Raw genomic sequence first — 26,707 nt, forward strand, 5'->3', positions numbered from 1 at the left:
CTTCTGGCTCCCCCAGCTGTTTCTGCTACATTATATTAGTCCTGGCCAACAAGCCTGCTGGGGCCCCGTCTCAACGTGTCGCTGTGTGTTCCTGGCTCCTGTTGGAGTGGAGGTTCTGTCAGAAGCATCACCATCACACTGACACTCCGATCTCAGTGTCTCTTCTCGCCCCCCCCCCCCCCAAATCTTCCTCTACTCCTGCTCTTCTGTCTTTTGATCATACTTCCTCCCTCCCCCTCTTTCTCCTCAGTGTAATATGAGTGGGCTCTTTCCTATGAGAGAGTCTTTAAGCCCACTCAGTGTATGAACTGGCACGGAGATAGAGGGTTCTGTTCTCAGGTCTCCTGCTTTAGCCAGACAGACCATGTGATTTCCCCCAGCCACCCAGAACCAGTCTCCACTGCTGGAATGGGGCCAACCAGCCAGGTAAAGGCTAGACACGCACATGCACTCACACGGTCCATGCACACGCGTGCTCATGTAAGATGGCAACCTCACTACAACGCATCGAACCAACCAACACACACACACACACACACACACAGCCGCTCACAGCTTTATCAAAACCGTATGGTCTCCCATAAACCCAGACCCCCTTCCTGGCAAACGGGTTTCTTTTTGATGACTAATCTGTAGCTTACTACTAAATGCTCCTGCCTCAGCAACGTCTTAGTTGTACTTGTGTTGAATGTTTTTAATAGATTTTTTTAATCCCCCTCTCTTAAAGTGAATTCTGAATGTAGACTAGTCCCTGGTTTAGACCTACACATGGCTGCCTCATGGGCCCTCGCTTTGTCCAGACTCCAGGAGAGGCTGTTTTGATCAAAGCCAAGGACTGCAATTCCCAGGAGCCCCCACACTGCAGCCCAGTGACTAGGCCGTAAAGGGAAAATTGGTTTGGGTCAACGAGTGGCTACTTCTGAGGTGTGTGTTATAACTGACACTCGGGAAGGGATGCAATGGCTCTTTGTATGTGCATTAGTCTGGATGAGAAAGACCTTTAGTGACCTGACCTAAGAATGAGGCTTGGGCGGTCTCCAGGGTTTTATGGTATTACTGGTGTAGCACACAAGGGTGTTGGAAAAACGCAAGGAAAGCCCATTGGGCCTCTTACCAGAATACCCCCCAAATTATGCAAATAATAGTGAACTCGCATAGATGCTGTTAGCTGAATGCTAACTTAACAAAAATGAACATATACTAATTGCAAAGATCAACAACTACAGCTAATAGAGTTATACAGGCATAGCAAGTAGCTACAGACTGTCATTTTTCAGTGAGTGTGGACATTTTACAAGCGGAAGTGTGAGATTGTTCAGTTGCACAAAGTTGTGATTCATGCTTTTCTGACGGAGGAGCAGCATGTGTACACTGAGGGGAGAGGAGGAGGAAGAGGGGGGGGGGGGGGGCGCTAGTGGGAAGCACAGGGAAAAAAATAACTAATCCAGAGCTCTTTGGCTTCTCAAACACGGCAGAAAGCCGGTATAAGATATCTGTTGGCTAACATTTAATAGTAGATGGCATAGAAGTATGACTTCATCACCTCATATGCACAACAGAGACTCGTGGACTCACCAGCTCCTGCTTTCTCCTGTTGTGCTATTTACAAACACTGGCTTCACTGTTCTGGGGAACTACGGTAAGCTTCATAATGTGAAGAACGCAATCTGCTTCATATCTTAACATTGCACAAGTTGACTGCATATATTAACTTAAAAAGTACTACAAATATTCCAATTTAAAAAAAAAAACTATTAGGGATAGCAGGAGGAACCGGAAGATCGTTAGTGCCAGTAGTACACCGAGCCAGTAGTACACCGAGCCAGTAGTACACCGAGCCAGTAGTACACCGAGCCAGTAGTACACCGAGCCAGTAGTACACCGAGCCAGTAGTACACCGAGCCAGTAGTACACCGAGCCAGTAGTACACCGAGCCAGTAGCAGAGTTGAGGACTAGTGAGATGTTCATGTGTGAGCCAGACCTCCCATCTGTTCACTCCTCTATGGTGTGTTACTGTAGCTTTTACCCGTATAGAGAAAGTGATAGTCCATTAACTTCAGCACTGCCCTACGCCCCTCCCCTGGCCCCACCAGCCCCCCCAGGAACTGCATACCCCTCTGACTTTGAATGACTCTCTTTCATAAGATTCACTACATTGTAAAGAGGCCCATAAATAGCCCTCAAAAAGACTTGCTGAGACGAGTTGCCATAGAAACCAGTGGTTGGAAGTTAGTCTTTGTCTTGGTTCCATGCAGGAGTGCGTGCAGGGGCAGTAGGAGCAGTAACGCTAGCTAGCTGCTCTTTGGCTCAATGAACAGACCTGTTTGAGGTCATCTGAGAGCGCTGGAGGTAGACTCTGATCTGTCTGGCTTCCTGAGGTAACCTTTACAGGACTCTGATAACCTTTTAGAGGACTCAGACAGGGCTAGTAAGTCTATTTATGGCTAAATTATGTCTAAATAGATTTACTATCCCTCTATCAGAGTCAACCCACTCATCTTTTCTCCTGATCGGTGCTGTCTCCATGTGTCCGGACTGATCTGCTCATTCTTACCTCCGGCTAGGGACATCAAACATTCAACCTGCTGCACATACCCTATGGAGCATCCAGTCTAGAGTGCCTGGTTAGATTGTTGGGAGCAATTTAAAAAAAAAAGTCTAAATGGTTAAACTAGTGAGATCTGATTATTGAAAAAATCTTTGCATTATTTCCTATCCTAAATTAAGGTATTTAATTGTTTTGCCATATCTAATTAATGTATATTACTCTGCTTTCCATGATGTGTACAGTATGTGCTACTACATTACACCAAGCTGGTGTTTTGACCACATTGAATTGGGGGGAATTAAACATAGTTTTTACCTCCGATTGGGTGATGTTAGTATGAAAGTTTAGTCAACAAGATGACACGATCATTTGCTTAAACAGAGCAATGTCTTTATTTTGGTACTGTTGATTTTGTCATACACGCTGGAGGTCGCAGGACTTAGAATGCAACTGTCATTTTCTTTCTCAAATGGTACCGATAATTAGGGGGGAGGGATCTCTCTAAAAGTTGCTGGCCACACCGATACGCTGACTTGACAGTCAAACTACCACTTAAATAACAGTGACAACCAACCGTTGTCACTAGGGATCTGTCCGCAGGAGCCCAAACCACTCCAAATGTAGCATGCATCTGTCAGAAAATCTATTCAAAAGTCCCAAATCGCCAGTTCACAAATGTCTTACTCATTACTTTCTTTCTACTTTCTGAAAATATCAAATTTTGAGACAACTGTGTCTTCTCCTTCAGTGTGGAACTGAGCATGTCATTGGTCTACAAGTCATTTTGCATGCCGAACAACCCCAGTATTAATAACATGGTCAAACTGCGAGTTGTGTGCCGCCTCACGCACTGACCAACGAGAGGAAGGCCTATTCCTGATCGGGCACATCTGGTTGTCACCTTCAGCATTCGAATGTTTTGAAGTGTCCTGCGCAATATTAGTCTTTATTAGTTGAGTGATAACCAATGTAATTTGCTAGGTCATCATTTCTTCTTCAAATGCGCTGTTGAAAATTATGTTTTACTGGTTTAAAAGTAGCCTAAGCTACTTTCATCTTTCAACTCTCATCTGGCTACATGCTGATCAGGGCTTGCGCACGCAACTCAATGTTAGGAAGGTGTTCCTAATGTTTGGTATACTCTGTGTATGTTCATTGGCTATGGCCTACACTACTTGACAAAGTAATATAAATTAAACACTTCTAAATGCAGATGGCTGTCTTCTACAAATTGTCCACTATCCAGTGATGCACACATTATTTCCAGATTCCGTGTGATTTTTGAGCTGTGCTAGTATTAACAGGACGTGCAACCCCCATGTCACCCTCTCGCGCAGTTGGATTTCAATGTGATAATCGATAGGAGTGATTGACACGTGTTGCATTTCTCTTTCTGTTTTGGTGACCCACGTTTCAAAATGCAATATTCCAAAATGTTGCTGACTGTGTTCTGCAGGTTGTCTTCTAACCAGTGACGCGGAGGACCCCCCCCCCCCCCCTAGATATTTTAGCGATTTTTACAGTGTTTTCAGAAAGTATTCACACCCCTGGACTTTTTCCACGTTTTGCTCTTACAGCCTGAATTCAAAATGGATTACATTTAGATGCGGTGACACTGGCCTATACACAATAACCCATAATGTCAAAGTGGAATTCGTTGTTTTTAGACATTTTTTATAAAAAAAGAATTCAAAATTAAAATCGGATGTCTTGAGTCAATAAGTATTCAACCCCTTTGTTATGGCAAGCCTAAATATGTTCAGGAGTAAAACATTTCTTAAGTCACAAGTTGCATGGACCCAGTCTGCAATAATAGTGTTTAACAATGTTTTTAATGACTACTATCTATGTACCCCACACATACAATTATCTTTAATGTCCCTCAGTTGAGCAGTGAATTTCAAAGGACAAGGGAGTTTTTTTAGGATAAAAAGAAACGGAATAGAGCTAAGCACAGGCAAAGTCCTAGAGGAAAACCTGCTTTCAGTCTGCTTTCTGACACTGGGAGACATTCACTTTTCAGCAGGACAATAACTTAACACAAAGGCAAAATCTATATTGACTTAAATATGCTTGAAAATCTATGGCAAGATTTGAAAATGGCTGTCTAGCAATGAGCCACAATGAGCTTGAAGATTATAATTTTTTAAAGAATAATGTGCAAATACTATACAGTCCAGGTGTTAGACTTACACAGAAAGACCACTGTAATCGTTGCTAAGAGGTGCTTCTACAAAGTATTGATTGTGGAGTGTGAATACTTAGGTAAATGAGATCTGTATTTCCTTTTCAATAAATGTGCAAAAATGTCTAAAACAAAGTGTTCACTATTTCTGTGTGTGTGTGTGTGTGTGTGTGTGTGTGTGTGTGTGTGTGTGTGTGTGTGTGTGTGTGTGTGTGTGTGTGTGTGTGTGTGTGTGTGTGTGTGTGTGTGTGTGTGTGTGTGTGTGTGTGTGTGTGTGTGTGTGTGTGTGTGTGTGTGTGTGTGTGACAGGTGAGACAAATTGAATTCAGGCTGTAACACAACAAAATGTGGAACAAGTGAAGAGGTATGAATACTTTCTGAAGGCACTGTCTCAAATATTATTTTACCATAACAAAATCCATTTTTGGCACTATATGTGTACTATATTTGCAGGTTAGTGTTTTTTGTCATGGTGTGATTCATTTATTGAAATAGCAGACATAACAACTGGTTTGCCCTGCCTACTCTGACCATCTCAAATTAACCCCCAATTGAAATATTCATTAGGTCCTAAACTATGAATTTCACTTGACTGTGAATACAGATACAGTGCATTATGAAAGTTTTCAGACCCCTTTTGTACAGTTTGTTACGGGCAGCCACTGTGTTCTTGGGGACCTTCAGTGCTGCAGACATTTTTTTGGTACCCTTCCCCAGATCTGTCGACACAATCCTGTCTTAGAGCTCTACGGACAATTCCTTCAACCCCATGGCTTGGTTTTTGCTCCATGCATGGACCCTGTCAACTGTGGGACCTTATATAGACAGGTGTGTGTGCCTTTCCAAATAATGTCCAATCAATTGAACCACAGGTGGACTCTCAAGGATGATTAATGGAAACAGGATGCTCCTGAGCTCAAGTCGCATTGCAAAGGGTCTGAATACTTAAGTAAAGGTGTGTGTGTATATATATTTTGTATAAATTTGCAAAAATTCAAACCTGTTTTTGCTTTGTCGTTATGGGGTAATGTGTTTAGATTGATTTAGAAGTGTTTATTTAATCCATTTTAGAATAAGGCTGTAACGTAACAAAGTTTTGAAGTCAAGGGGTCTGACTACTTTCACAAATGCACTGTATGCATCTGTTGGTCACACATACTTAATATTATTTGTTTTTAATGTAGGAGTGTGGATTAGAAAACCAGTCTGTATCTATTGTAACCACAATTTTCCTCGCGCGACACATCTCCTTCGCATGGAGTTGATTGTGGCCTGTGGAATGTTGTCCCGCTCTTCAATGGCTGTGCGAAGTTGCTAGATATTGGCACAAACTGGAATGGGTGAAATGTCTGAGCATGCAGGCTATGGAAGAACTGGGACATTTTGAGCTTACAGGAATTGTGTATAGATCGTTGCGACATAGGGCTGTGCATTATCAATTTGAAACATGAGGTGATGGAGGAGGATGAATGGTACAACAATGAGCTTTAGGATCTCGTCACGGTATCTCTGTGCATTTAAATTGCCATTGATAAAATACAATTGTGTTCGTTGTCCATAGATTATGCCTCCCCATACTACAACCTCACCACCACCATGGGGCACTCTGACCACAACGTTGACATCAGCAAACCGCTCATCCACACCAAGCCATGTCTGCCATCTGCCCATACTACAACCCCACCACCAGCATGGGGCACTCTGTTCACAACGTTCACATCAACAAACTGCTCACCCACACCAAGCCATGTCTGCCATCTAATCTGTACAATTGAACCGGTATTCATCTGTGAAGAGGACAATTCTCCATCGTGCCACTAGCCGTCGAAGGCGAGCATTTGTCCACTAAAGTCAGTTACAACGCCGAACTGCAGTCAGGCCAAGACCTTTGGTGAAGATGATGAGCACGCAGATGAGCTTCCCTGAGATGGTTTCTGACCGTCTGTGCAGAAATGATTTGGTTGTGCAAACTCAGTTTCATCAGCTGTCCTGGTGGCTGGTCTCAGACAATCCCGCAGGTGTAGAAGCCGGATGTGGAGGTCCTGGGCTGGTGTGGTTACACATGGTCTGCAGTTGTGTTGGATGTACTGCCAAAGTCTTTAAAACTACGTAGGAGGTGGCTTATGGTAGAGAAATTAACATTAAATGATCTGGAAACCGCTTTGGTAGACATTGCTGCAGTCAGCATGCCAATTGCACGCTCCCTCATCTTGAGAAGTGGCGTTGTGTGAATGGCACATTTTAGTGTGATCTTTTATTGTCCACCAGCACAAGGTGCACCTGTGTAATGATCATTCTGTTTAATCAGCTTTTTCATATGCCACACCTGTCAGGTGGATTATCTTGGCAAAGGAGAGATGCTCACTAACAGGGATATGAACAAACATTTTAGAGAAGCATTTTGTGCATATGAAAAATTCCTGAGATCTTTTAGCTCATGAGACATGGGAACAACACTTTACATGTTGCGTTTATGTTTTTGCTCTGTTGTTAATTATTTCCTTGACCTTAGTCCTTTCCCTGCTCATGATCCACAATCAGAAGCCCCCCCACCCACCCCAGGATTGGATTGTATGTACAGAGAGAGAAGGCAGGGAACAGGGAAGGCTGCGCTCTCCCAGTGGTCATAAACGAGACCATTAGGAAGCAATTTAAAGTAATGGCACTTTAATGAAAACAAGATGGCTACTGCCCGTAGAATTCCACACTTCCACATTGTGTCACTCCCTTCCTGTGTGCTTTCTCAACTCTAGGGGAGACTCATCAGTAAACAATGACATGTTAAATGAAGACCGAATTCCATGTGCTGGTTGGAGAAAGATACTGTTTTGTCTGGGATCTTTCTGGCTTGGGGGGGAGGGGCTGACAAAGACTGAGCCCAGGGGCGAAAGACAGGAGGCTTGGCTGGAAGAAGAACCGCTCTACAGTCCTCAATCCTCCCAAACTGGGGACTGGAGTTTTCTTTGGCCAAGGTTTTTTTTGTCTATGATCAGTGTAGACCTCACTTCCCTAAAGGCACCTGTAGTCAAAGGACTGTGTGTCCGATGGCCATCTATGGCAGTTCCAAACAGTATTCTTACTGTTACTTGGTAGAGTAGCTGTGTGATGAGCAGCAGACATTCTCTTCATAATCTACTACAGTAAATCTAAATCATGGCAGGTATACAGCCTCTGATTGCTCAGTTAAAATGGCAGATTGTTTTTCAAGTGCTGCTGTCGTCATTGGTGGCTAGGGTTAGTCTCGTCCATAGGCAATGACCTAAGCTTACCCCTGTCTGTCTTTCTGTGTGTGTCTGTATGCATGTAGTGTTTTGTGTAGTTGTCTGTTTGCTCGCTGGTGGTTGACATCTGGCTGTGCTTTGGAGCAGAACAGTGTTGTAATGATTCGATGCCGTGGAAGTGAATACTATTACAGCCAAATCCACGTAGCACTCCACTCAGGTCTAATTGCATTATCTTTGATGAAGGTAGGATTACACACACACCATCTGATGCCAGACAATATTGCCTTAAACCAGGGTTCCCCAACTGGCGGCTCGCTGGTGACTTCTACCCCCCCCCCCCCCCCCCAAGTTTTGAGCAAAAAAAAAGTTACTCTACTGTTAATGTTTGTCTATGGTGATTGCATGGCGGTGTGCTCGAATTTATATACCTGTCAGCAACGGGTGTGGCTGAAACCCACTAATTTGAACAGGTGTCCACATGCTTGTGTGTGTGTATATGTGTGTTTTTATATGTGATCGTATACAAATGTAAGCAAGGTTTGAAATGATTGTTTTAGTCAAATATGATATCTGTTTGGACTTCTTGTGGTCAATTTGCAGTTATTTGTAATTATGTTTCGGTCCCCCTGACCATCTGCTCAAGAAAAAATCTTCCTGCGGCTGAATCTATTGATGATCCCTGCACTCACACGCAGCCTGATACTGCTGTTCTTGCACATGCACGCACACAAACACATTTTCTGCAAATTAGAGAGTGCATAGTTGTGGATGGAAATAGTGTTTGTGTAGTCAGCCTCTGTCACGCATGATGTGGAAGTATGTGTACTTGTTGTTCAACCGCAGTCCTCACACCACATCACACTCGGTAGGCCTGTGATGGTGTACTGTCATATCATGTGCTTAAATCTATAACCAGGGCAGAAATGACTAGTTGTGGCCTGTAGTCAGATTCTCATTAGAGGTGCAATGGTGAGATAAAGCTCCCTGCTCGGCTCTGCTCTGTCTGATACAGAGTTATGTTGATGAATGATGACTTCCATTAAACATTTCATTCGGAGCAGCTGTTAATGTGGGCTGGAGCAAGAGAGGGGGGAGAGGTGGAGGGAGGGAGGAAGGGGACTAGAGCAAAAGTTTACCCTCTTCCCTTGGCTGTATTTAAAGCCTTAGTATCTATTGATCTCCATCTCATTGCTCTCCCTGGAAAGGGAGCCCCTGCCACATCAACACACCGGTATCAAGGCTTTATCTGTGGAAGCGGAGAGACTGAGGAGCAGGGAAGATGTTCCCTGACGCAGTCTGTTCTGCCTGCCTCTCCGGATGGGGGTGAAAAGCCAATCGAGATTGTACCATTTGTGTGGGTGTGGGGGATGCTCTCCCTCTTATAAACAAGAGGGCATCGGCATCAACTGGTACATTGTGAAACCCAGTCGTACAGTGACTAACACACTCATGGCGGGAGGGCTGGCGGCCAGTTGTTTGGACTGGACTGAAGCCTGGATTACACTCCTTCATGTTGGTCCAGTTCAGACACAGTCGCATAGTTTCCATGGTTGCAAAACGGAAACGACCCCCCCCCACCATCCTTTTTCCATCTCATTCATGCAGACCAACTCTTCCATTCAGAAGCCCCCCTCTCTTCAACCCCACGACCCCTACTCTATCTCTCCAACTGGGATGGAACAGGGAAATGTACATCTGCTTACGGCTCCCCTTGTGTGAGGCAAGTAGATGGGGCATCGAGTTGAGGGAGAGAGTCTGTGACTGCGTGTGTGTGGAAAGCACTACTGGACTGCTGAGCACTGGGTTTGTGTGGAGAGTAAAGTCAATACTCCACACACTGACTGTAGTTGTTGTGTACTGACCATTGTTGAGTCTAAAGGGCCCTACACACCCTATGCAAACAGAGCGTCGCATACGGTCCGTTCCAACATTTTAGCCACACAAAGGTACGCAGAAAGCGCCGCTCAGTCACTGCGTTTGCGTACGGTGTGTAGCGATCTTACGGGTGGTTAACGAACAGCCGTGTCATGAAAATGAGGCGACCTGAATGTACACACTTTTATATCAGTTTGTCCTTTTTTTGGTCCCTTTCTCCTCTCCCTCTTCTGCATAACATGCCATGTTATTTTTAAACAAGTAGCAGTGCTTTTAACGTTAATGTGCATTTACATCTGGGGGGCTGCCTGGCCCCTTCTTCTCTCTCCCCCAGACCCTCCCACCCCCCTTAGCCCTGACCACCCTGTGCAGCGTGTGATTGGCTGTGAGGTCCTGGCAAGACGGAGCCCAGGTCTAAGCAGGGCTGTGTGATTGTGCGCGGGTGGGTTAATGTCTCCCTGGCTCAGCATCACAGCTCTGTGTTCTGTACTCTCGTTCTCGTCTCAGCCGCGAAACACTTCATTAGCCTGTAACGAGACCACAGCGCCTGCCTGCGCCAAACTCTACTTTCACCTCTCTCGCACTCTCTCTCTCTCTCTCTCTCTCTCTCTCTCTCTCTCTCAGACACTCCCTCTCTCTCCCCCAGACCCCCTTTCTATCACCCATTTTCTCTTTCCCTATTTCTCTTTACCTTTGACTGTATCTTTCTCCCGTTTTCTCTTTAATGCCTAGTTTCTTTCCTGTCAGTGTTTGGATCCAGGCACTGTTGGTAGTGATTGTGATTCTGAGCACTTCTAAAGGCCTCTAACAGAGTACAGGGAGGGATGGGAAGGGGGTAGAGGATTTTTGGATGGGTGCCCTCCTCTTGGACAGCCATCCTGAATGGGGCTCATTGATCCCCCTGGTACCCCCTCTGTGTTCTCACCCCTGAATGGTCCTTTCAGGGCTCCGGACTAGCAGGTCGAGACCACCAAGCCTTCCTGTGTAAGAGAACTGGGCCAGGCCCAGGGCGTTTAGACTGCTGCATCACCCCCCCCCCGCCAGCCACAGACACCCAAGCTCATCACAGTCTCACTCTGATCCTGCACTACAACCGACTTTCTCACTTAAAGGGGCCCTAACAAGACTCATTCAGTGTCTCTCGCACACACACACACTCCGACAGATGCAGGTTTTGTTTACTCCTGGTTTTGGAATGCAGTTTTCTTGTCTCTTTTATTGCTTCTTTCTTTCTGCTCCCATAGCAAGTAGGCCTTCCTTTGGTTTCCATAGTAACTGGTGTCTGTTTTGGGCCGAGCTTCTTTTAGGTACATCGTTTTGAGTCTCTCTTTCGGTTAGAGAGAAACAGAGAGGTGAATGCCGGTGAGAGTGACTGAGGCCTTCCCTGGCTTGGAGGAAGCCAATGATTCACCTGAGGGAGGGATGATAGACCGCAACACCCTCACTCACCACTAGCCTATCTGAAAGTGTTCCTCTCCTCAAGTCAGGGTGGTTTATTCCTGATTCCTGTGTGTGTGTGTGTGTGTGTGTGTGTGTGTGTGTGTGTGTGTGTGTGTGTGTTCTTGTCCCAAGTGGCTCTGGTCTTCAGTTACACCTCTCTGGGTTTTGAAAAATGTATGTGCTTCTGAGTGGTGCTCCATCAGTCCTGATATTTTGGGTCTAGCCTGAACTCTTTCTCTCTCACCCTTTACAGGGTGTACCCCAGCTGCCCTGTGCCAAGGCCCTGTACAACTACGATGGCAAGGAACCTGGGGACCTCAAGTTCAGTAAGGGTGACGTCATCATCCTGCGACGTCAGGTGGATGAGAATTGGTACCACGGGGAGATTGGCGGAGTCCACGGTTTTTTCCCCACCAACTTTGTCCAGATCATCAAGCCACTGCCGCAGCCCCCGCCACAGTGCAAGGCCCTCTATGACTTTGAGCTCAAAGACAAGGAGGCAGACAAGGATTGCCTGCCCTTTACTAAGGTGAGTTATAGACAACTGTACTAGTGTTGCACGGTATACCTGCATCACAGTACTAAAGCGTAATAATACTTATGATACCAACATTTTAGAATACTGTTGTACCGTTTTCATATAATACTATTAACTTTTTCGGCCCTACCAATCTAAAGAAACCCACTGGCGTCTGTTGTAAAATGTTTCTAAAGTCAGTTTAAGTTGAGTAACTAGTCTCTTGTATGCACCGGTCCAATGTCCAGTTCACTTTCATGCGCATATCACATGTGGCAGATGTGATCAGCCAGCCACATCCCCTACCAGCCCTCATCCACCTGCTTCTCTCAGCATCCTCTACCAGCCCTCACCCACCTGCTTCTCTCAGCATCCCCTACCAGCCCTCACCCACCTGCTTCTCTCAGCATCCCCTACCAGCCCTCACCCACCTGCTTCTCTCAGCATCCCCTACCAGCCCTCATCCACCTGCTTCTCTCAGCATCCCCTACCAGCCCTCATCCACCTGCTTCTCTCCGTCTGCCCTCCCTGCACATCTATTCCTCCATCAGTTTTGTAAATATAATATAGCCTTGATGGAGACCCTGATCAGTCTTCTGTTACATTTGATACATTGGAGCAGAGCACAGAGCGAGCAAAGTTGATACATTGTATATCATTTCATCCCTGATATAACAAGAGCACAGGCCAGTCTGAGTATAGGCTTTGCAAGTTCGCTGCCATGCAGCAGTGCCAGAGGAAACCGACTCTGCAACAGCATGGTTAACGACATAGAAAATTTCAAATGGTATGAAAGAAATGTAGACTCGTATAACCGGAGCTAAAGGTTTTTTTCTTCCTGCGCGATTTTGATATAATTTCACAAACCATGTCACGAGATGTTTTTAAACCAATCCCGGACAGCTAATTATTGGTTTGATAACACACAATTTTCAGTCATGTTACCTAGCTAGCGAACAACCTGGTAACCTCACAGTAGATGTAGGCTAATTTGATTGACAAAGGAAGAAAGGAAAAGGGTCTGCTACTCACAAGATGTTTATTCAAAGGTAGGATTCATATAGGCCTAACTATATTGAAAATCTGTCTTTTTCTGGTGCACCTTACATTCTGTTTGGTGCCTAACATTTTTTAAAGTTGGGAGTTGTGTGTGCTTATGAGTGGTGTGTGTGTGTGAACTGAAGAGTAGGTTTCATGCTGTGTTTTCTCCTTACTGACACAATGACATGCAGAAGGTTATGCATGTATATTCCTTCCTCCAATTCCTCCAGCGACTCACAGGTAGGCCTTTGCATATGAGAAATTACCCATTCTATGTTATACATTGAACAGTGTGATGTTAAATTCAGTATGTGTTGTATTGGGTAAAAGTGTGAACATCAGTCAGATTGGTTGTGTAGCACATGAGCAAGCATAACCCCCCCCCCATACTACTTGTTATCGTGATACTTGGCCTGGTATCGTTTGTAAAATGTGGGTATCGTGACGACACTAGACTTTACAGACGTACCACATGGGACATAGTAGCAAGAGTTTTAATTACAACCTATACTGTTTATTTTCTAAGCTGTCATTTTCCTGTTTTTGGAGCATCTAACAGCTCAGCAACTGTTGATTGTAAAAGCTCTGTGGCTTAACCCTGACCACACTCTGAGTGCGTTCGTGGCGGTCTTTGTGGACGTGTCCTGCTGAGCTTATGCAATACATTTCCCCTCCTAGTGTAGAGGACCAGTTATCCACGCTCACACTGCACCTGCGCTACCATTGCTAAGCGGGTTGGAACATATTATTTTTGTTCTGAACAGAACCATCTTTTTTCTTCATTCCACTGTTCAAACCAGAAAAATAAAGTTCCGAACAGGTTCAAAACCCCCAAAAAGTACCGGTTTATATTGTTCCTTTTTAAACCTCAAATACATGGGGCGTGAGATACAACTGACATTTTTCAGGTGGGGAGAGGGTGGAGCAGGAGGCTTGACCTGAAGCGCTGGGCATCTTATGACACATGTTATCTGAATTAGATTACATTATAGTATCCTTAACTAGCATTGAAACAATGAAATTCTTTAATTAAAAATGTCTCTCCCTAATTTCTGAATCACAGTTGTAACATCGTCAGCATTCTACAGTAACCTATGCACTGACAGGCAGACACTGGAACATGTTTCTGAGTGACAGAGTGAGGGCTTTGCATAGATGCTACAAACTGTCACATGAATAGAGCCTTGATGTGATTTTTGTGGGACTGGGAAAAAAATGGCCAGAACGTAAAAGAACGGCATTAACCGGTTCCCATATGTTTAAAATAATGGTTCTGTTTCAGAACAGTATAAATGTAAAATAATTGTTATTTTAACATATCCCTGAACCGGTTTCAACCCCTGTTGCTAAATTACTTCATTCCTGGATCTATTCTAATATAGCCAATGGGTCATTACTTTCTATCTTTGACTTTTATACGCTGTCGTCTGTTTTTTATGTCTTATGAGCAAAATCTGTAACAAAGGAAAGTGCTTGGCTTGTTCCTTTCTAAACAGGATCCAGTTTATTGCTCTTATAATGCAGTCTAGCCTTAATGTGGGCACTTCCTTTTAGTTTTTAATAAAACATGGTCTCTCTCTCTCTCTCTCTTCATAAAGGACTCTGCTGGTTAGCAGCATCTTTAATGACAGTCTGCCCGGTAACAAACTCTGTATATTTTCTCTTCTAGGATGATATTCTGACTGTGATTCGCCGAGTGGATGAAAACTGGGCAGAGGGAATGCTGGGGGATAAAATAGGAATCTTCCCCATATCATATGTCGAGGTAAGCGAAATGTTCCTCCAGGTGTTAACCGGAGCGTCCCTGATATGTCCAGGGGACAATTTTACCTCAGAAAGAGGTTGGAAAATGCTGTGTGTTAGTGCTATCATTTTTGCTTTATTAGACATCTTGCAAAATGTGCACATTTTAGTGCTCTCTCTGCTCTCCCCTGTTGCTTCGCCCCTGAAAACGGTCAAAATATATTTCACCAAAGTACTAAACATGCCAGTAGATTTACTGTTGATTGGGCACTGATCACTGCTGTTTTAGTAGACAACTGTCTGCTGGGATGATGAACCTTACCTGTGTAATAGACCTGAAACATAACTGGAGAATGTAGAAGTAACATGCAGAAGTAACTAGTGGCACTATGAGAACCTTTTAGAACATAATTTCTCTCTTAATGGAGGAGCATGGTAGAGAGAAACACAGGAGTGGGCGGAGACACGTCATAAAAGGAAGCACAATTTGAGGAAGGCAAGACCTTTTTCCGTGTGAATGCTTTTGTGAAGGTAATCTTTGACTCTGACGTCGAAATTGACATTCTTAGAAGCAGAGGAAGAGAAAAGGGCCCTATTTATGTGACAGATTTTTAGGTTTGTCTAATATCCCGACGGGGGCGTCTTTGAAGGGAATGGATGCGAAACCATTCGTGCATATACAATTGGCTGTGTTTTCACAGCAAGAGACATACTATGAGTTCCTCCAAGGAAGACATTTTTCACTCGTGTCTCGCACAGGTTACACAAATATCCAAATGATAAGCACTGTACATTCAGCATATGTCACACACTAAATATCTTTAAAAAGAAAATATGAACAATTCTGGCACTGTCATAGAGGACAAACTCAAATCTAGGTCTTGCATAACCACACTTGATTATGGATGGGGAGTTCTGTCTGTGCAGTGATTCTATACTGATACCCGTTCTAAATTTGGCTGTATATACTTGGCTGTACATCTGATCTCGTGCTACGTGTGTACACGGGACCACTTGGTGAACCCAGCTTAGCACTGCCTCTCCTCAGGATTGGTGTGAAAATTCTCCGCTTTGATGTTCTAAGTAGAGGAAGAGCAGCTTGGGGCTATCGGTGTCGTGGAGTGCTCCCTCGTCCTCCCTGTGATTAGCTAAACCCTTTTTAGTGTTCCTCCTTTGATTCCTGCCTCACACGAAAGAGGCCGTGAAGGCCTGCAGTCTCCTCCGCTCGCTGGCTGCCTGAAAACCCTCCACTCCCCCTGAGCCCAAGGTCCTCTCTCAACCCCCTGGCACTGGCTGCATTCTCAGCACACTGCTTTCTCCCATCAGATAAAGGCTGGTTTTCACTACGGCTAGTTTCATTATGAGGAGTGACAGCTTTCATTATCGTATTAACAACTCCCTTTCTCTCCTATCTACCCCTCCACATCCTGCTCTCCATGTTCTCCCTTCACCCTTTCCCACCTTCCCTTCCCTATATCATCCTGTTCCCTCTCTCTTTCTGTAGTTTAACTCTGCGGCCCGCCAGCTGATTGAGTTAGACAAGCCTGGGGACTCCAGTGGGGACTCTGGCGAGGGGACCTCGTCGGGCCCCCAGAGTAACGGGGGCCCCCACCGGGCCGGGGAGAAGAAGAACAGTAAGAAGCGCCACTCGTTCACCTCCCTCACCATGTCCCACAAGCCCTGTCTGGCCCCGCCCCCCCAGAGACACTCCATGGAGATCAGTGGGCCGGTCCTCATCAGCTCCTCCAACCCCACGGCAGCCGCACGCATCAGCGAGCTCAGCGGAGGACTGTCCTGCAGCGCACCCTCACAGGTGAGATAGGAGGGAGAGGGAGCTACTGCGTTCCCTCTTGTCTAGTGTCTTTGTACTGTTTGGTTAGGGGACTTGTATTCAACGAGGAAGCCACTAAATCGAGAGAACCTTATGTCTGAAGCACTCTTGTATATGATGAATGGAATTAATTTACCCAGAACCTAAAGTCTATTGTACCTAGTAATGAATTCCTCCACAATTTACTGTAGAATTTTGTTCTGAACAACCCCCTTAAAAAACAGAATTGTAAAAACCGTCATGTTGGCCAGCAAAACAGCTAATTGGTCTATGGGTGGGTGTCTGTACTATGGACTAGTGTATAATCACTGCCATTGATTTCGTGGGATAGATGATGATGGATTTGTCACTCTGTCACCAGATCTGTCATAACCCTCTGTGTGTCCTGCTTCCTGTCCATGTCGGCTCCACACTGTCCATCTGGGCTTGTTAATCAGGCGTAATGAGTGAGGAACCGAGGGAAACTATGTGCACTAAAGACGCTCGCGCAACAAACAAGAAGCAGATTCCACACTCTTGTTTTCATCAGATATTTTTGTTCCCCGATAAAGATTCCCACTCTCCTTATGTCAGCAATTACCCACACTACCCTCCCTCTCTCCCCACGTCATGCAGAACAGGCCAGGGCTTCGTCCAAGCGTTTGAAATTAAGGCTGCGTGACTCCACTCGCCCGCAAAAAAAGACTCCAGCTTAGCCCCCGAGGTTTCCACAGCAACCTCGGAATGGCAACCACTCACAGCTGCTCCGTGGTTGTCAGGCTCTGTAGCGAGAGAGAGAGGGTGGGGTGGCTGGGGGCTTGACAGACACAGGCAGGCAGGCAGACAGTTTAGCAGGCAGACAGGCACGCAGACTAAGATTGACAGACAGATGATTAGTTAGCGTGTCAGGCAGGCTGAAGCGTTTTGTGACTGACGGGGGGCTGTGAGAACCTTCAGTAGGTTGCTTAGTTTTTTTTCTTCCATTTTCTCTCCAGTGGAGAACAGCGTAGAGGGGCATTGAGACGACAGCTGCCTCACACCAGCCTGCTTGGTATACAGAGTAGGGACTTCTATACTGACATTGCCAATGAGCATACACTCTCTTCACATGACGGTTAAATGTTGACTTCATTTCATGAGTATTATTTTGGTTTGAATGACACTATATATACAAAAGTTTGTGGACATCCCTCCAAAGAGTGAATTTGGCTATTCGACAGCCGCACCTGTTGCTGTCAGGTGTATATATCTGAGCACACAGCCATGCAATCTCCATAGACGCACATTGGCAGTAGAATGGCCTTACTGAAGAGCTGTGACAACGTAGCACAAGGATGCCGCCTTTCCAACAAATCAGTTCGTCAAATGTCTGCCCTGCTATATCTGCCCTGGTCAACTGTAAGTGTTATTGGGAAGTGGAAACATCTAGAGTCAACAACGGCTCAGCCGTGAAGTGATAAGGCACACAAACTCACAGAACTGGAACGGCAAGTGCTGAAGCGGCTGTCCTCGGTTGCAATACTAACTACCAAGTTCCAAACTGTCTCTGGAAGCAACGTCAGCGCAATAACTGTTCGTCGGGAGCGTCATGAAATGGGTTTACATGGCCGAGCAGCCGCACACAAGCCTAAGATCACCATGCGCAATGCCAAGTGTCGGCTGGAGTGGTGTAAAGCTTGGACTGGAGAAGTATGTTTTCTGGAGTGATGAAATACGTTTTCTGGAGTTATGAATCACGCTTCACCATCTTGCAGTCTGACTGACAAATCTGGGTTTGTCGGGATGCCAGGAAAATGCTAATTGCCCCAATGTATAGTGCCAACTAAAGTTTTGGTGAAGGAATAATGATCTGGGGCTGTTTTTCATGGTCCGGGCTAGGCCTCGTAGTTCCAGTGGAGGGAAATCTTAACGCTACAGCATACAATGACATTCTAGATGATTCTGTGCTCCAACTTTGTGGCAACAGCCCCGTGCACAAAGCGAGGTCCATACAGAAATAGTTGGTTGAGATTGGTGTGGAAGAACTTGACTGGCCTACAGAGACCTGACCTCAACCCCATTGAACATCTTTGGGAAGAATTGGAATGCCGACTGCGCGCCTGGCCTAATCGCCCAACATCAATGCCCAACCACACTAATGCTCGTGGCTTCTTGAAAGCCTTCCCAGTAGAGTGGAGGCTGTTATGGCAGCAAAGGAGGGACCAACTCCATTCTTTTTTTACGAGATGTTCGATGAACAAGTGTCCACATACTTTTGGTCATGTAGTGTATCTTAAAAAATGTGACTTTTCTTTACCTATTAAACCAACATGGCTTTATAGTCTGTTACCTATTAAACCAACATGGCTTTATAGTCTGTCGTTTGACAGCATTCAGTGGTCTCCCTCGTAGTCCCCGGCTTTTTCTGACTGTTGCAGCAGTCAGAAATTGAGCATTGATTTTGGAGGGTGTGATCCTCTCCTTGGCTATATTTTGAGTAGGAGAATAGAATGTACTATTTGAGTGTCTTCTCACTGTCTCACCCCCTTGGGCATTGGGCTGCAACACATTTCAGACACACTAACATGCTTTACCCACAGCTTCTCCTGGGAAACAGCATTCTCACAAATCCTTTCTCCAACTGCTGGCATTCCTCAGTGTGTGTGTGTGCTGACCGTTTCTCTAGAAACTGTCTTGAGTATTTTTGTGCATCCATATACCTTTTCATTTTGGGACAATCCAGCTCTCATTAAAACCTTGGCCACACAAGGAGGGGAGAATGATGTATTTTAAACTCTTCCGACTTTATCTGCCCTCATTATGAACGAGACACTCTCTCTATTATAAAACCTCCGTTCCCACCTGGGAGGTGAGCCTGCTCTTTGAAACAGGCGCCGTACGACCCACGATGGTTTGATTTCTAGATTAATGGGCGTAATAAAAACGCATAAAGATGGAGAGAGACCCCAGGTGGAATCTGTGACTCGACCTCTCGCCTCTCTTCTCTCGCTCCTTCAAAGCAGACTGAAAAACAACCACGGGAAGCAGTTGTTGCCCGGGGGGCCAGAGGGAGGGAGGGAGTGAATGGGAATGAACACGTCCACTGCTTTCATTTCAGAGGGAATGGACTTGAAGAGACTGTTGACTAAAGGAGCCCGTAGTGTATGAGAACAGAACTGCTACTCTTTTAAATGTGTTGTAAATTGGAAACACTTATGTTGTAACTGATGTGCTGTACACATACACTCACATATGTGTGGCTCATACACATATAGCTAAATGCTCAACACAGATATAGCCTAGTACAGTACTGCAAGTGTGGGTACTGCAGCCCCTCACGACGAGACGTTTTCTGTGGCCGTCTTGCCTCATTGCACCGTCCCCTGCTCCACAGTTGATTTGACTTTGACGTGGGTCCTCGGTAATGATTTACCTTTCGGCTGCTCTGCTCTGTCTGGGGCAGTCATGCAAGGGTACAAGGAGACATTGTGTGTCCAACAGTATTGCCCTGTGAGTCAGTGTCACGCAACGTGTGAGTCAATGTCGCGCAATGCGTGAATCACTGTGGTTCACTCTCTCTCAGCAAGGGGCCTCAGCAGTTATCCGTCTTCACCCGGCCAATGGAAACTTGTTCTTGACAGTCATATGACCTCACCCAGCCAAGCGTGTCATCGGGACACCAGCACAGCTTGACTTAGCCAATTGGCTCCACCGCTGCTGTGAAGGCGACATTTTCATTTCAATGTGACATTTTAAGGCCATGTGTGACATGTTTTAGAGACTGGGTTGGGTAGGTGACTTTCTAAATGGAATCTGTTAGTTACGAGTTACCTGTCAAATTGTTATCAGTAATGTAACTTTTGGATTACCCAAACTCAGTCATGTAAATGGATGACTTTCCCTATAAGAGGTATTAGAAGAAGACAAAAGGGATCCATCAAATGCATTTGTTGTGTCATCATAGTGGTCTCTGACTTGTGGTTAGACTAGCTCAGTTGGGGAAAAAACTTGAACCTGCGCCTTTTTTCAATGCTGACTTGAACGTCATTGAGAGAACAGAAATGTGTCAATATATTATTTCGAACATCCTTTCTGAATTGAAAAGTAATCCAATAAGGAATCATCTAGTTTTTCAAAAGTATCTCTAATCTGATTACAGTATTTGTGCTGGTAATGTAACTGGGTACTGTGTTTTTTGTAATCCGATTGCATGTAATCAGTTACTCCCCAACCCTGTTTAGAGATTAAATAACTAGTCTGTCAGATCAAACATAAGTCTTCTGCCCATGTGAGACTGGATGCGAGGAGACAGACTAGCACAAATGGAGGGTTGCAACGATCGTTGAAATACCATAGTTGTTCTAGCACACAGTCCTGTGCTCTGTGTGTAATGCTATTATATTGTAGGAGGAGTGGTGGTATTGAGGAAGTTGTCTGACTTTGTCCATCCTCAACAGGTACACATCTGCACAGCTGGACTCATAGTGACTCCTCCCCCCAGCAGTCCTGTTACTACGGCAACTGTCTTCACGTTTCCCCCTGAGACGAGCTACACATCCATCCCTATGGTAGGTGGAGTTCTCTCTTCAACTGAAACTACACTTACGGGGCCTCTAATACTGGCTTTAAAATATTTTTAATTGGCCCATGGCACTTCACTTACATCAGGTTCCTCTTAAAACGGAACCTGCATACAGTAGCGTATGGCCGTCTGCTGCCATGGCTGTGCCGTGTTCAGCGGAGTGTGGGGAAGGGTGTGTGGCTGTGTTGCTATGTGGTACTGCTGAGAATGTATACATAAAGGTTCAGCTCTCCGCTTCAATGGAGAACTCTACATGATGTTTCTGTACAGATGATTTCTCTGGCCTGCAGGCAATCTAATTATCTCCGCTCTAGCGTCGGCAGCGCGCACACACACACACACAAGCATGTAGGCCCTTCTGCGTGCTGTGCCACTCCCTCCCCCCTCCCCCATTGCTCCATAGTAGTTATGTAGTTATGTCTGTCTGCTCCTCAGGCCTGTTAATGTCAAGTTGAGACACATTTATCTTGTTCCTTGTTTATTTCTCTGCAGATACAGTGCCGTCAAAGTATTCATCCCCCTTGACTTATTCCACATTTTGTTCAGCCTGAAATCCATTTTTGTTTCTGTTTCACCTATCTACACGCAATACCCCATAATGACAGTGAAATGTTTGAAAATGTCATGCCTTTGGTGGCGATTGCAGCTTTGAGTCATCTTGGGTATGTCTGTTTCAGCTTTGCACATCTGGATTTGGGGATTTTCTTCCTTGCAGATTTTCTCAAGCTTTGTTAAGTTAGATGGGAAGTGGCTGTGAACCGCAATCTTCAAGTCTTTCCACAGATTTTCAATGCGATTCAAGTCTGGGCTTTGGCTTTGAAACTCAAGGACTTTCACATTCTTGTTCTGAAGCCATTCCAGTGTTGCTTTGGCTGTATGCTTAGGGTCATTGTCCTGTCGGAACGTAAATCTTCACCCCCAGTCTGTTTGCACTGTGAAGCAGGTTCTCATCAAGAATTTCCCTGTATATAAGCTCCATTCATTGTTCCCTCTATCCTTACCAGTCTCCCAGTCCCAGTTGCCGAAAAGAATCCCCATGGCATGATGCTGCCACCACCATGCTTCACGGTAGTGGTGGTGTTAGACGGGTGATGAGCTGTGCCAGGCTTTCTCCAGACATAGCGCTTTGCATTCAGGCCAAATATCTTTTTAAAATTATCATCGGAAGACAGAATCTTTCACATACCTTTTTTGCAAACTCCAGGCGTGCTGTAATGTGCCTTTTTCTCGGGAGTGGCTTCGGTCTGGCCACTCCCATAAAGCCCAGATTGGTGTAGTGCTGTAGAGACTGTTGTCCTTCTGGCAGGTTCTCCCATCTCAGCCAAGGAACTCTGTAGTTCCATCAGTGGCCATTGGGTTCTTGGTCACCTCCCTGAACAAGGTCCTTCTTGCCCGGTTGCTCAGTTTGGTTTTGACGTCTGGGTAGTTACATATTTTTATCATTTCCCAGTGATGGAAACCACGGTGTGCTTGGAAACTTTCAACACTCTAGAAATTGTTAAACCCTTCCCCAGATGTAAGCCTCATCACAATTCTATCTCAGAGATCTACAGACTTCATGGTGTAGTGTCTGCTCTGACATGCACTGTCAACTGTGGGACCTTGTAGACCGGTGTGTTTCTTTCTAAATCATGTCCAAACTGAATTGGCCACAGGTGGAATCCAATCAAATTGTAACGACATCTCAAGGGTGATCAAAGGAAATTGGATGCACCTGAGCTCAATTTGGAGTGCCATAGCAAAGGGGTCTGAATAATTATGTAAATTGGATGGTTCTGTGTTTCATTTCAAATAAATTAGCTAAAATGTCTAAATGTGTTTTCAGTTTTGTCATTATGGGATATTGTGTGTAGATGGGTGAGAAAATCCATTTGGAATTCAGGCTGTAACAAGAAAATGGGTATAACTACTTTCTGAAGCCACTGTACATGGATAGTTACACATGTTTAGAAGAAACCCATCTCTTTCTCAGTACACCAATGTGTCTGTGTATGATTGTGTAATAGTTGTTTAGGTCTGGTTTCTGTCCCGTTAGAGGCAGAACAAGGAGTAGAGCCCAGTGGAATCCGCTCACTGCGGGCCTGTGGGCTGAACTATATAATGTTTCAAGAAATGTTTTTACTTTCATATGGTCCTCATTAAACACAGCAATGGATTCACCAGGCCCCAGTGTCATTTCTATAGCAACAAACAAGCAAACAAGCATGCTGGAGATTCCTTCCCAGATCTCAGGGGAAGTTGGGGACAAGACCAAACCCCTGTGTCAAGCGATACTCTCCCTCATTGAACAGAGTAAATGATATCCCTCTTTCACTGACCAGTTTCTCTCATTATGTAACACCTAGTCAGTCATTGGTTAAAAGGCCAGGGGTGGGCCTCCTGAGTGGCGCAGTGATCTAAGGCACTGCATCGCAGTTCTAGAGGTGTCACTACAGACCCGGGTACGATCCCAGGCTGTGTCACAACCGGCTGGGATCGGGAGACCCATAGGGCAGCGCACAATTGTCCCAGCGTCATCCGGGTTAGCGGAGGGTTTGGCCGGGGGTGCTTTACTTGGCTCATCGCGCTCTAGCGACTCTTTGTGGCGGGCCAGGCGCCTGCAGGCTGACCTCTGTTGTCAGTTGAACGGTGTTTCCTCTGACACATTGGTGCGGCATAAGCGGGGCGGGGGGGGGTGTTAAGAAGCGCAGTTTGGCGGGTCATGTTTCAGAGGACTCAAGACCCCCCCCCCAAGAGCTATAACAGTAATGTAACACTGTCATGTTGCGCTAAAGGCAGTGAATTGTTTATTTGTGGTTCCGGTCTTTCTTTCGGCTCCAAACAAAGATGTTTTTTTATGTGAGATTTGATTCAAGCTCACTATAAACTGTTCTAATATGCTGTCTAATCTCTTTCAGACTGTCGTTGTTGATGTTTGTTTTTCATTGACAGGATGCTCGCCCTCCTCCCCCGCCGCCTCCACCACAATCCTCAGCGGTGGGAGCAGCCTCCTCGTTGGCTGCCAGTCAGAGACCCTCCCCCAGCACTAGCGAACAGAGTGGGCGGCAAAGACCCACAGTGTGAGGACACAGCACACAGATGCATGTAACACTCTTCCACGTATAAAGTACAAGCACGCTAATCCCGAGAGAACATGCAGTGAAACAGCAGGTTCCACACATGGCTAGGGCATGGGTCCTTCTGGGTGGGTTCTGGGAGTTCTCCAAGCCTCTGAATGACCCCTAAGCTGTCAGTGTGGAGCACCAGAGGTTGACCCAGAGCTCCGTTGACGGATGAAAAGGCAACACCTGTGGGGGACAGTCTCCTGGGTCCTATCAGAGACCCTGTCTGTCACCTTTGACCCCTGGCCCCTCACATCATTACTCCTCTGAGACTCCAGACACCTGATTGGAATTAAATACGGCCCACCTCCCCAAAGCGTGTATCTGTCCGTGTGTGTGTGTCTACATTTTTCTTCATTTCCCCTCCCCTGACACCAGTGAAAGTGTCTATGCTGTATTTTAGCAGTGGTTCTTTAAAGCCTCTGAGGTTCCTGGAGACATGCCTTTCCCACTCCCTTTACAGCACCTCCGTGACCTCCGTGGTGCCCTGACCCACATAGCTGTGTCATTCAGAACGTAACCATAGCATTCCTCTACAGTAGTATAGTGCAGCTGTCTCTTCATGTACTGTAGGAAGACCAGTCCAGAAGGGACTGTCCGCCTCTGTCTTCCAGTAAGGGTTTCAGAGCGAGAGAGAGGAGATGTTGACGAACATTCTTTAGACTGTGGTTGGGGGTATAAATTTAGCTCATGTGACAGACTAAATGTTTGAAACACACAACACGTCTTCGATTGACTCATTTCCTCCTGAGGGTAATTGGACAGTCCCCCGTGTGTGTGTCCATACATGTGTTTGACGTTCCCCCGTCTCTCTCGCCTCCTTCTCCAGCTACGTGGCCCTGTTTCCCTACACGCCCCGTAAGGAGGATGAGTTGGAGCTGAGGAAGGGAGAGATGTTCCTGGTGCTGGAGCGCTGTCAAGATGGATGGTTCAAAGGCACCTCCATGCACACTGGCAAGATAGGAGTGTTTCCTGGCAATTACATGAGCCCCGTCAGCAGGTCTGACGCAGACATTACACGCATTATACTATAGGCGCACACACACACACACACATGTACACACTGATTATCTCTGTATATGCAGCGTTCCTAAGGCTCCCCTGCCCTAACCCTTCCTCCCTGTCCTCTGTTTGTCCTATTAGGACGGTGTCCGGCAGCACCCAACCCAAAGCGCCCCTTGCTCTGTGCACCCAGGCTGGGCGAGGGGTCACCATCGTCAGCCCCTCCTCCACTCCTCTGGGGGCCATTGTTCCAGGGCTTGACTTCAACAAGGCCCTCCCCATCTGCCCGGGCCCCGCCCTCTCCAGCCCTTTACCCGCGGGCATGGTGACTGCTGCTCACGTGACAACGGGACAGGCCAAGGTGCTCATGCACATGACGTCCCAGATGACTGTTAACCAGGCACGCAATGCTGTCAGGACAGGTAGGGTCCCCTGGGGGAAGAGGAAGGGTGCAAGCATACATACAGGGGCATATGGTTCTGTGTGTATGGTCTAACCACGTGCCTCTCCTCTGCCCCCAGCTGCATGCCACAGTCAGGACCGGCCCACGGCTGCTGTGACGCCCATCCAGTCACAGACATCTGTAGCTTACCTGGCAGTGTGCCAATCCCAGACCTCCTGCTCCTCCTCCAACCCTGCCCAGGGCTGTGTCCGTGCTGGGGTGGCACTGGGATGTGCTGCTGCTTCCCTCACCCCGCCAAACGTCAGCGCCGCGTCCCTGGATGGCGATGCCCTGCGGCAAGTGGCAGTCCTCACCATGCCTGTCGCCCCTGGCAACGGCAACTCCATGTCAGCTAACTCCTCCCTCGCCTGTCGGCTGGACAAGGATGGCAAGGTAGGCATTCGTGATAGCACCCTAGTTGGGATGTGCAACGATCCCTTTCCAGACGATTCTATACGTATCTAGATACTTGGGGTCCGATACCATACAGGAACGATATGTTTTAGTTTGAAACGATGCGATTTGGTTTGATGTGATACGATTTGATGCACTAACATTTGATGAATGAACACATTTATTTTCCATTCTAAATTAAAATCTGCTGATGGAGCTCATATATAGCACAACTTTAGATTTCACCCCTATCTCATAATAAACATTAAGAACACCTGCTCTTTCCATGAGACTGACCAGGTGAAAGCTGTGATCTCTTATTGATGTCACTTGTTGAATCCACTTAAATCAACCAACTTAACACAACTGTGGGAACCATTGGAGTCAACATGGCCAGCATCCCTGTAGAACACTTTCGACTACAGCTGTCCCCATTTAGTCGACTTGTTTGATCGATAATATTGCGCCAGCCATTTTACAAACATTTGAATGCTGAAGGTGACGTGCAGATGTGCCAGATCAGGAATAGGCCTACCTATTGGTTAGCACGCGAAGCTGCGCACGGTTTCGGCTCCCGCGGACCAATGCACTCCATATCTTAAACATTTGAACTGGGGACCGATGCACATCAGTGAATCGTTACATCCCCACAACTTCGCCATCAGTGTTGCTATCTGCAATGGTAGCATATCTCTCACGTTTGTATATAAAGTGTCAAGAAAAAGTATGTGAACCCTTTGGATTTACCTGGATTTCTGCATAAATTGGTCATCTAAGTCACAAGAACAGACAAACATAGTGTTCTTACAATAATTTGTGTGTTA

General features: G+C 46.0%; 1 protein-coding gene across 1 annotated transcript in view; it reads left to right on the plus strand.

The window, feature by feature from the left end:
- Positions 1-26,707, plus strand: part of LOC124037837 (E3 ubiquitin-protein ligase SH3RF1-like) — a 55,773-nt gene that overhangs the window by 21,629 nt on the left and 7,437 nt on the right. Inside the window, exons 3-10 of the mRNA XM_046352954.1 lie at positions 11,527-11,802; positions 14,501-14,596; positions 16,079-16,387; positions 20,821-20,931; positions 23,877-24,004; positions 24,876-25,046; positions 25,190-25,470; positions 25,570-25,883. Coding sequence (XP_046208910.1) covers positions 11,527-11,802; positions 14,501-14,596; positions 16,079-16,387; positions 20,821-20,931; positions 23,877-24,004; positions 24,876-25,046; positions 25,190-25,470; positions 25,570-25,883 — 1,686 coding nt within the window. The remainder of the gene's footprint in view (positions 1-11,526; positions 11,803-14,500; positions 14,597-16,078; positions 16,388-20,820; positions 20,932-23,876; positions 24,005-24,875; positions 25,047-25,189; positions 25,471-25,569; positions 25,884-26,707) is intronic.

The sequence above is a fragment of the Oncorhynchus gorbuscha genome, linkage group LG06, assembly GCF_021184085.1.
Source record: "Oncorhynchus gorbuscha isolate QuinsamMale2020 ecotype Even-year linkage group LG06, OgorEven_v1.0, whole genome shotgun sequence".
Taxonomy (NCBI): domain Eukaryota; kingdom Metazoa; phylum Chordata; class Actinopteri; order Salmoniformes; family Salmonidae; genus Oncorhynchus; species Oncorhynchus gorbuscha.